This window comes from Cervus elaphus, chromosome 21 (genome assembly GCF_910594005.1).
Source record: "Cervus elaphus chromosome 21, mCerEla1.1, whole genome shotgun sequence".
Taxonomy (NCBI): domain Eukaryota; kingdom Metazoa; phylum Chordata; class Mammalia; order Artiodactyla; family Cervidae; genus Cervus; species Cervus elaphus.
The window spans coordinates 50,147,652-50,159,446 of record NC_057835.1 but is presented as its reverse complement, the minus strand read 5'-3'; the positions used below and the strand labels follow the sequence as shown (position 1 = coordinate 50,159,446).

The 11,795-nt window shown below is 39.5% G+C and overlaps 1 protein-coding gene across 1 annotated transcript in view; it reads right to left on the bottom strand.

The window, feature by feature from the left end:
* Positions 1-1,244: 1,244 nt before the first annotated feature.
* Positions 1,245-11,795, bottom strand: part of EIF3H (eukaryotic translation initiation factor 3 subunit H) — a 95,079-nt gene continuing 84,528 nt past the window's right edge. The window contains exons 6-8 of the mRNA XM_043879323.1: positions 5,240-5,360; positions 3,112-3,244; positions 1,245-1,475 (exon numbers count right to left, since the gene is read on the bottom strand). Coding sequence (XP_043735258.1) covers positions 1,378-1,475; positions 3,112-3,244; positions 5,240-5,360 — 352 coding nt within the window. The 3' untranslated portion in view covers positions 1,245-1,377. The remainder of the gene's footprint in view (positions 1,476-3,111; positions 3,245-5,239; positions 5,361-11,795) is intronic.

Sequence of the window (11,795 nt, the reverse complement as noted above, 5' to 3'; positions counted from 1 at the left end):
CACACCTACCACGGCTCCCCACAAATCCACAAGTGCTCACACCACTCTGCAAGTAACACACCTGTCTCCTTCTCTCATCTCCTCTGGACAAGGAGAGTCAGGCGCAACCTGTCTATGCTGTTGTTCAGTCGCTAAGCAGTGTCCAACTCTTCGCAACCCCATGGACTGCAGGCTTCCCTGTCCTTCACCACCTCCCAGAGTTTGTTCAGACTTGTGTCGGTGATGCCATCCAACCGTCTCATCCTCTGCCACTGTCTTCTCCTTTTGCCTTCAGTCTTTCCCAGCATCAGGGCCTTTTCCAATGAGTCACCTCTTCATATCAAGTGGCCAATCTGCCTAAGGGCACACTAAAGGGAAAAGAGCCAGGGTGGAACCCAGCTGATCCCAGGGTCCCAGTGTTGCCAAAAAAAAAAAGGGGGGGGGGGGGAGGGGAGATTTCTCTTCTTATCTGTTACCCATTCCTTTTGACTTTCTTTCTAGGGGCCATGTCTTCAAAGGGAAAATCACAGCAAGAGTCTCATAGGCATACCTCCACCACCTTGGTGACCCTCACTGACTTTGGTGTTATACAAATGACAGGATTTTTAAAAATTTTCTTTCAAACAAAAAATTATCATAACAGTCCTTTCCCTCCCAATGTAGTACTTATTTCTCAATTCCTCTTGCTCGACTCATAAAACTTGCTATTAGCAGAATTATTAATACATTTTATGGTATAAAAAAATAAACATGAAGTCCTCAATTCAAACACACACACACACACACACACACACAGAATGAATTTCATTTTCATACAAAACATGGTCCTTTAGCAAAACGATTTTTTTTTTAAAATTCTTGTGCCCAGTGAATGGCCTATGAGCATGGGGGTCTGGCCAACCATCATCTGAGGAAATGAAAAGCCAGCCACAGGAAGTACACCCAGCGATCCCAGGCCTGAGAATGAGGGGTGCCAGGGCAGGAGCAGGAAGCCTGGGCTCCAGGCGCGCTCACTGGGGAGCAAAGTCCTAGAATTCACAGTAGGTGCCAGGGCCTCGAGGTCAGGGCGGGACAAGCAGCACTGGGCTGGGTGGTTGAAATGTGGCACCGAAAAGGTAACAAATGTGACGGAGCCTGTAGGTGTGAACTGGTGAAACTTCTGGTCGAGCCTGCTTTATCTTTGGAAATACATAGGTACAAGCAAAACAAAAATAAGAAGCTAAATATTATATATATATATAGTCTAAAACCAAATGAGCAAGCAGTCAAGATTGGTTTATTTTTATTTTATTAATTGCTAGAAAGACTTTCCAATATTCAAATGTTCTTCTTCTGAGAGTTGCCCCAGTGTGATCTCAAGAGTCTATGTTAACGTCCTTTTCTGGAAACGTCCTCCTCTTAGTTGTTGTATTCTTGAAGAGCCTGGGCCATGAAGAGTTTGCCTAAGTTCTGGGCAGTGAACTCCTTGATGTTCTGGCAGTAAGTGTTAATCTGGCCTGTGCATTCGGGAAAGTGAGAAAGAGTCATAATGTTGCACACATTGCAAAATGACCTAGAATACCAGTCACATGATAAACTCAGCATAATACAGAATCATCAGAATTTTATTATGTTTTGAATCAATAACAAAAAAGAAGACGACTCAAAGATACAGAGAACACACTAGGGGTTATCAGTGGAGAGAGGGAAGAGGGGAGGGGTAATACAGAGGTAGGGGAATAAGAGGTACAAACTATTAGGTATAAAATAACCTATAAGGCTATACAACACAGGGATATAGCCAATATTTTATAATAACTATAAATGGAGTATAAACTTACAAAACTGAATCACTAGATTGCACACCTGTTACTTACATACTATTGTACAGCAACTATATACATCAATAAAAATGGTTTTAAGAGTTAAGAATTCCATTCATTCATAAGGGATAATAAACAATGTCAGTTATTTTGAAGATAAGCTATCTTCCACTCTTGGTTACACAGAGAATGAAGAAAAACAACAACTTTTTAAAAGATAATCAGCAGTTACTAGCATATGTTAGTTGTCAATCAAAACGTACTGACAGTGCAGATCAGACCAACACTGGAACTGAGAGAAGTGAGAAAACACCTCTAGCTCTGCTCAGTCAGGTGGAAAGGAGACACTAACCAAAGAACAGCAAACTAACCAGACCCCCCTGCCCCAGATGTTAACAACTACAGGAGTTTTCAGCCCATACTCTGGAAATATTAACAGCCTCCTACTGCACCCCTAGAGCCAAGACAGAGCCAGAGTGGGGCGTCCACGTGAGGTGAGGGCTCCATTACTGCCCGAGTCCTCAAACGAGTGATCTGATCTGATGCGACAGTTACACATTTCTTTAAGCTTTAAGGAAAAGCTTTAAGGAATTTAGAATTTTCTCATGTTCTAAAAATATGTCAACAGAAATGAGAAACTGTAGAGGATCAGCTTTCCTTTGAGTTGGATTTTCACACTAACAAACCTCTTGGACAACTGGGTGGCTGAAACAAACAGTATTCAACCACATTTACACATAAATAAGCTATTACAGCTGAGTATGAGCATGAATGTTATATACTCAACATCAGGCCCTAGCACAGGACACACGGCCTCCACTCCCTTAAGGCAGCGTTAAACGTTGGGCATCCCCTGAGAAACTCCATCCAGGGTCACACTCATGTTGCTACAAGACGAGTCAAAGTAAAGGAGATGCTTCTTCGAGTCAAAAACTACAATTCATATCAGACACCCACATTCTGGCCAGGCTCAATCAGGCTAGAGCACCAAAAGAAAGGGGTTCCAGCTAAATGATCTTTTCCATTATGAGATGATAAACACTTTTTCTTGGTTTCCATGTTACATGATCCACAGTAAAAACCTTCTCATTTTAGAAAGTTTATACAATCCCACCTCAGAAGTGTTAAGATGAACACCAAGTGGAGCACTGCAAGGACCTAAGAAATAGTAAAGACTGACAAATCCTTAAATTTCAGAAATTACAGGAACCAGATTCAAGTTCATCATTCAACCATTTGAAACACACTATCTTACTGTTAGTGAGCCTCCCACTGTCTGCTTCCTAAAGAATAAAGAAAACCAGCCATGCTCTGCACGGGCCAGCAGTACCTGCAATGAGCAGAGAATCCATCCTGGCAGGGGGCTGGTGTGGTTTGAAGAGTTTGGACAGATCCTCCTCAGGGAGTGGGGGTTCTCCTCGGCTCTGGCGCTGCATGTTCTCCTGCTGGCGACGCTGCTGGTACTAAAATTCAGATGGGGGATGGCTGGGTTACTATTCTCTACCCAAGGAGAAAAATAAGACCTCCTTCACTTATGTGATCAGCAAAAATCCCACTGCTTTGAATTCCAACCTCGGTTTTATAAACGCAACCCTTCCTAATCCTTGCCTCTAAGAGGCTAAATATGGTGACGGTCACGATGGTCAAAGAAAACTTTGTTATAAACTCTAGTGTTTTTCTGAGTTCTAAGAGTCCAATATAACTAATGATTTGGAAAAGCAAAACTGGTTATGTGAGGGGGCTTCAAAGGCAAAGCTCAAGATGAGTGAGAAAAAAGGAAGGAACTTGATCATTTATGACAACAGGGTAATAACAGTGTGACAAGTACGATTCATCCCAACTTATACTAAGTAATGAAATAACCACAGTGCAGAATTTTTTCAACTTTATCTCTACTGACCAAAAGAACAATAATATTGATGATGTTACTATTATAACATCACTGTAATAACATACTATTATTATAATAGTAAATACTATTATTATTCTTAACAGCAGATAATCATCTGTGCTTTAGCACCACAGCTGAGAATGAATATTAGCTCAGATAATGCTTCAAAAACTTTCAAACTCTGGATTCTATGATTCAACGCAGAAAACGTGGGAGTGTATCTAAAGATATAGACCAACTATAAACTTACAGTTCTAATTACAGTCAAGATGCTAATAGCTGTGAACTGCCTAAAACAGCAAAGGGAGTAATAGCCCATGCACAGCCTTAAAGGTCAGGAAATGGGAAACCAGGGTAGGCGAGTAAAAATTTTAAGTTCTTAGATTCCTAAAGAAGGGAAGTAACTTGCCTTGCGAAGATTTCTATTTACTATGAGGCATGAGAATAGAAGTTAGACAAATCTAAAAAGGGTTATGAATGGTGCTAAGAACAAATGTCAAGTGTAAAAATTTATGACATATTAGAATTCAAAAAAAAACTCTCTTAAAATTGGTTCCCAGAATCAACTGTCTCACTGGTGACAGAGTCTCAACTTGATCTTCCAGCTGAGTCTAAACTATAGGAAGGGCCAGTAGGAGAAAGGATCAAGACGGTTTTACTCTCCCCAGAGACATTCACCATTACCATCTTCATCACCATCTTTTCAGTTAAAAATAAATGGTATTTTATAGACATATATGTGCTTTTTAATATTTTATGTATGCTCAAACAATATATTTTAAATTTCAGTAAATATATGAACACTGAAATTAATTTTTAAATAAAATACTCTCAGAACCACTTAGTTGTGCTTAGAATTCTATAGTTACCAACACCTAAAGTACAGTGTAATGAACAGACTAGTCAAACACTCACATGGATGTACATTCTGGAATCAACCATCCATGAACCAAATGCTAAGAATATTCTGGGGCAGTATAGTCCAAAACAGTATTCCACGAACTGTGAGAATCAATCATGTGGCCTTCAGGCAACATTGACAAAGAAAAATATGATTGGCCAGAGCAGTATGGATGTGTGTATTACATCCAGGTAATCCCAGGGCTCCTTCTGTATTATACTATTTATTTCACAGCAGTTGGTCTATTATTTCCTATCAAAATTGCTTGCTCTTAATCACAATTGCTCAGTTTTTTAAATGAACTGAAGATTGCTAACTGTACTGCAATAAGCCACTAGTAGACCAATTATAGTTAGTAAAGAAATGAGCTGTGACCCTCCAGAATCTCTCTGCCTGATTTTCTCAATAAATGTAGCCCTTATTTGCATAACCTTGGCACTACCATCTGAGCTTAAAATACTAGCTCTCTTCAAGACAGCTATTTTTAAGTACAACTTACAAATAATCTATTAGGAACATACTATATAAAGAATAATCTTTTAAAATATGATACAGAGTTCTGTACAGATACCATGATTTGTTAATTTAGATCATTTTGAAGATGACTCTTGAAGCATCACACTTAGAAATGAATTCTATGTTAGCTGAATTTTCCCAAATACCAACCTGATGTTTCTGCTGCTGCTGTTTACTTGTGTTCCTCATGTATGTGTTATATTTAACTATATCTTGGCTCATCTCATCCACTCTGTCCATCAGCAACTGGAGTGTCTTCCCCAAGTGATTGCTGAAATATAAAGTACAGATACTGACATGTCAAACTTTTAAAGTTAAAGCTCTGCCACTGCTCTAAGCAGTTTAGAGATGTTAAGTTGATCTGCCATTTGCTTAAAAAAAAAAGCACACAAATACCAGAAAGCAATGGTGGAGGAAAGAATGTGCATCAGCATGTCACTGAACTTTCTGTATCAAACCCACAACTGTAACTACAACGGTGTTTGAAATAGTGCAGTTTCTTCCTGTCAGAGCATACACACACATGTCAGAGCAGTAAACAGTTAAACGTATCTAGCAGGGTTATCTAAAATGTGTACTTCTGGAACAACCAAGCTTAACCTAAGCTCAGTACTCCTGAGTGCACTTCCTTATCCCCACCACGGCCCTCCCAAAACGTGCTCCAGACATTCAGATCAGAAGTCACAGAAAGGAAGAACCAGGCAGAGAGACTTGAGACTTCTGGCACATGCTCTCTCTACCCAGCAGGTTCTGAGAGAGTACCAGCAGCATTTATTCTGCAAGGCCAGACGAAGAGGGCTCCTTTCCCTCTGCCCTTCCTAGAATCTGGAACACAGTCATTTTTCATCTTTTCCTCTCCAGGAATTTCTGCTGTAGCTTACTTACCAAAATCTTCTTATAAAGTGATGTTAACGGTTTGTACAATGCCCATCGTATTCACTGATTTCCTCCTGCAACCATCTCCTACCAAGGTAAGGCTCACTACACATAGATGTAATCTAAAAATAACTAGCTGACAAACAGGATTCATTCATTCATTCATTCATTCCAAAAGGCTATCTACTAAATGACTATTATGTTCCAGCCTCAGTGTTATTAGCAAATAAGGAGACAACAGTGAATGAGACGTTCCTAGTCTTGGTCTTCACTAGCTTACAGGTGACAGGAAGAAGGGAGGAGATGAGATTGACACTTAGATAGTATGGTCAGAATATTTCTTTTAAAAGATAACAGGTTGAAAGCAAAGGATTAGAAGGCATCAGCCATGGAAAAAGTATTCTGGGTGGAAGAAAGCACAAGTGCTGAAGGCCTGAGATGGGCAACAACTAGGCTGATTTTAAACTATGGAGGCCTGGCATGGGAGGAGCACAGAGACAGGTTAAGGACGTCAGGCAAGCACGAATGAGGTACTGTTGGCTGTCCATGCAACACTCCAAAAACATAGTTAGTGAGAATGAGACCCTGTGACTCTAACATGAACGGTACCCTGGTGACATGTTCTGCCTTAAATTTTAAAATGACCACCCTGGCTGCTGTGCAGAGAATACACTGGAGAGTAGAAACCAGAAGATGGCAAAGAGTCAGAAAACTAAGATCACGGCATCTGGTCCCATCAGTTCAGTCCAGTCGCTCAGTCGTGTCCGACTCTTTGCGACCCCATGAATCGCAGCATGCCAGGCCTCCCAGTCCATCACCAACTCCCGGAGTTTACTCAAACTCATGTCCATCGAGTTGGTGATGCCATCCAGCCATCTCATCCTCTGCCGTCCCCTTCTCCTCCTGCCCCCATCACTTCATGGCAAATAGATCGGAAACAAAGGAAAGTGTCAGACTTTATTTTTCTGGGCTCCAAAACCACTGCAGATGGTGACTGCAGCCATGAAATTAAAAGACGCTTACTCCTTGGAAGAAAAGTTATGACCAACCTAGACAGCATATTAAAAAGCAGAGACATTATTTTGCCAACAAAGGTCCATCTAGTCAAAGCTCTGGTTTTTCTAGTAGTCATGTATGGATGTGAGAGTTGGACTATAAATAAAGTTGAGCGCCGAAGAATTGATCTTCTGAACTATGGTGTTGGAGAAGACTCTTGAGAGTCCCTTGGACTGCAAGGAGATCTAACCAGTCCATCCTAAAGGAAATCAGTCCTGAATATTCATTGGAAGGAATGATGCTGAAGCTAAAAGTCCAATGTTGTCCACCTGATGCAAAGAACTGACTCATTGGAAAAGACCCCGATGCTGGGAAAGACTGAAGGTGGGAGGAGAAGGGGACAACAGAGGATGAGATGGTTGGACAGCATCACCGACTCAATGGACTTGAGTTTGAGTAAACTCTGGGAGTTGGTGATGGACAGGGAGGCCTGGTGGGCTGTAGTCCATGCGGTCGCAAAGAGTCGGACATGACTAAGAGACTGAACTGAACTGATGGAAGTGCTAGAAAGAATGAAGAAAAATTAGAATGTTCATACATTTGTTGTGAGAATGTAAAACGGTGCTGCCACTGTGGAAATAAGTTTGGTGGTACCTCGAAGAGTTAAACACAAAGTTGTCACATGACCCAGCAATTCTACTCCTGGGTGTGTGTGTGTGTGTGTGTGTGTGTGTACACACACTCAAAAGAACTGAAAAATCATGTTCGTACAAAACCTTGTATGTGTATGTTAATACCTGCATTATTCAAAACAGCCACAAAGTGGGAACAAAAAAAGAAAAGGATAAATAAATTGTGATACATCCATATGATGGAATACTACTGCATCATAAAGAGAATGAAGTATTTATCCATGAATGAAACTTAAAGGCATTGCACTAAGTGAAAGAAACCAGACACAAAAGGCCACCTATAATATGGTTCTATTTGTATGAAATGTCCAGAAGAGGCAAATCCACGGAGACAGAAAGTAACAAGTGACTGCAAGGGGATGGAGGATGAGAATTGGTATTGACTGCACAATACTGCAAATATATTAAAATGTATTTTTTAAAAATGGTTAAAATGGTGCCTTCATTTTCTGTGAATTTTATCTCTACTTTTAAAACTGCGTACACACACACAGAATCTACTGTGGTTAGACAGCAGCAGTAGTGGCATGGACTAGCCCAGTGGCAGTTAGCATGGAGGAAAATGGGCAGAACTGAGAGAGGAATCAAGGGTGACTCCCAGTTTCCTGGCCTGAGCAGCTGAGTGGTTGGTTACAGCACTTAGAGGGAAAAGAGACTGAGGAAGAAACAGAATGGGAATCCTGGGAATGAGTAAAACTAAAGCCAGCTAAAACATGAATTCTATATGGATTCCATCTGTAACCTAAAAAAAAAAGAAAAGAAAGCTTTGACTCATCTTAAATAGTAGAAAGAGCATAGATCTGGTCTCTGTGGGTCTGTGTAAATTAATAATCTTTTAATTCTAGGTCTGGCACTACCTACCTTAACTCGATATAGTAGCTTGGCCTAATGACTTAACCTAAAAATCAAGTGTTTTTGCAAATTAAATCTTATTTCATATTTATCTTCTTATAATTTTGTGAATCAGCGCTAACTTTCAGACATTTCTTCTTTGTAAATCAGATTAAGTATTCACTCTTTTTTTCCAATTTCTTAATAGGCTGATTTTAATTCATCTGTAATTTGAGCTGATTAGTGCAAGTTGAGGAATAAAAATATTTTTTCCCCAATATCTCATCAAATGTCCAGATTGACTGATTATTGACACTGCTTTCCAAATAACTTCTGAAATTTAACAATACTGTGTCCTCTCACATGCATTCTTTCAACATACATTACTGAGTATATACTTACTTTCCCAGTCACACTCAAAACATTCTACTTAGAAGAAAGGAACAACACAGTGGTGGTAGACTATAATAGAAGAGAAGCATAAGATATAGTTTGGTAGGATCAGGTGAAGACTCTCCAGATTATATGAAGCTGAATTTTGAGTTTTTGAAGGAGTTGGAGATGGGAGTTGAAGACAAGGAATATGGGGAGGGACACTTCAGATACCGTGTGTGGGAAGCCTGTTCAGAGGCACTGCATAAGTCTGACACATCTGCAGAACCACAAGTAACTCAGTACATCAGAAGCTCGGGAAAAGGGCAAGATGGGGAAAAAAGAGAGCAGTGAACCTGAAGAGGCCAACAGTCACGCAGCAAAGACTCCTGGAAGCTAGGGCCAGAAGTCTGGATTCTATTCTAAGGACAAAGGGGACTCTGCCAAAAATTCTAAGCAAAGGAGTAATGTGATCATACATTTTAGTTTTAGCAAGATAACTGCAATGAAAGAGGAAAAGGTCAGAAGCAGGAAATTAAGAGACTGTGAAAGTAATCAGGAAAAGAAATAATGAGGCCCTGACCAAAGGTAGCCAAGGACAAGGATGTAGATGAGATCACCCCAGGAATCACATACAAGAAGACAGACCCCAAGGAACACATATTTAGGGATAAGCAGAGGAAGGCTGACTGTGGAAAATGACAAGTAACTCAGTAGTAGAATCCTAGACTCAAAATATTTCAGGAAGAAGCTATTATCAACACATTAAATGCTTAAGAGTCTACCATATCCAGCAATATCGTGATAATGTGTGGCTTGAGCAAAAACTCTTGTCACGGAATATATGGAACACTGAGTGCTTAGGATAAGTGGGAAATGAGTAAATACAGACAGCGACATGCAGAAAATCCTATTAAAAAGAAAAAAAGGAAAAGATGGAGTAAATGGTGAAAGGAAATGGATAAACTGATACAAGGTCAAAAGATGTTCTTTCTGGAACTTAAGTTTAAACGTCCTTACTTATTCTTAGGAGATGCACATTCAAGTATTTACAGGTTAAGTATCAGGTCTGTAATTTACTTTCAAATGGTTCAGGGAAGAAACCCATTTATGTCTACAAAGAGAGTGGGTGCAAAGGTAAAGGTGCAAAGTAAAGGTTTATGCATATTTATTGTATGATTTATCATTCTTTCAATTTTTCTCAACAGTCGAGTATTAAAAAAAAAAAACTTTTTTTTTTTTTTTTTTAAATGGGGAAAGCCAGTCAACAAATGTAATAGAAAAGAACCAGTACAGAAAGGAACAGGAGATAACTCAGGAAAAAGGGTGCAGAAAAAGAGAGACTGGATGAGACCTCATGGAGACCCTGAACTCTCACGTTCACCAGTGAAAGAATTGAGGCCCAAAAACTGTATGAAATACTGTAATTCACTACAGGATTATTTGCTAAATAAGTCATTTATATCCTGAAGTGCAAAGAAATTCAGAGAAGGGAAAGGTCAGCCCCAATCCTTGGCTGGGTGATGGAGGAGAACAGAGACACAGGAAAAAGCCACTGAGGAGAATAACTGCCACTGCAGAGAAAGACCTAGTATTTGTTTCCAGATCTTGTATCCGGGGGTCTGACTGCACTGACTTCAGCAACAAGAAAGGTACTACCAGAATAGGGCTCCCCTCACCACCAAAAACTTTCATGTAAAGTACTAAGGTCACGTGTTATATAGGCGTGTGTTATAGTGGAAGAGAACAAGCACAGGTACGTTGACTGTCAACATTTCATAACATTCTATTACCATAATGCTCTTCAGAAATCTAACCAGCAAGAAATACTTGAAAATCTGCACAGTTCAGGTCTTGAAGGGCAAAAGGAACTAACAATAATACAGAACTGTTTCACAGATAACGTTCACAGGGAATCAGGTACATTACCAAGAGCAACTTTATGGGGATCTTTTCAGTACCAGTGCAACCAGAATACTGAAACAGAGTTACTGTTCAGAGTTTCAATAATATAGTCTTTTCTTTTATTGCCCAGGAAACAAAGAACTGGAAACAGATAACTTAAACAGATGTGAACCAAGACGCACAGTGATAAGCTTGCTCTGGCTGCAGTGTCCATTTGTCCTTATTATCCTTCAGGTATGATGCCCACACTTAGTTTATTTTTTTAAAGAGGAAATAAAAATAGATTTTTTTTCCATGTGTGAAAAACTGAAGGCTTGTGTAACACATTTTTAAAAATTAATCAAGGCTGTTATGAAATAACCATACCAAAACTTCCATCTAATAAAGTTAAGAATCAGAATTTTTCAAATGAAAGGGAATGTAGTATATGTTTTATTCATAGCATAGAGCAAATTTATCAGGTAAATCAAAAAACTGATACACACATATGGGTTGTGAAAAGCAAGACCAAGCAAAATGTTTAAGGAGCTACTTCAGAATGATTTCTGAGGCAGTTTCCTAGAAAAAAAATTGTATGGCAAATGATGATTAACATCATCGTGCTACTAATGTTAGAAATTAAAATTTGAGAGGCATGAAGGTTACATTTATTTCAGTGTTTTAAATTAGTATTATCAATTCGGGTCAATGTAGCAGTCCATTAATATAAGCACAGCTTCAAGGTTGCTTCTTTTTTTCTCCCCAAAGGAACACCAATTTACCCTTTAAAACAGTTTCACATGGAAAGCAAAGGCCTTTTCCTATTTCACATAAAATACAGAAGATAAAAACTAGAATAAAATAAATATTTGTCCTGATCTTAGTTGCTATGGCGAACTAGGAACAGTTTCTTGGCTATTATAAATGCTGCTTTGGATAGACAGACATTGCAGACCAGCTCACCGGTAATGGGAAAGCAGAGAAGGGCTGTATTTGTATGTATGATCAATAAAGGAAGCTTGGGAAAAGGTGAAGACATAAATTATATAAGCAAA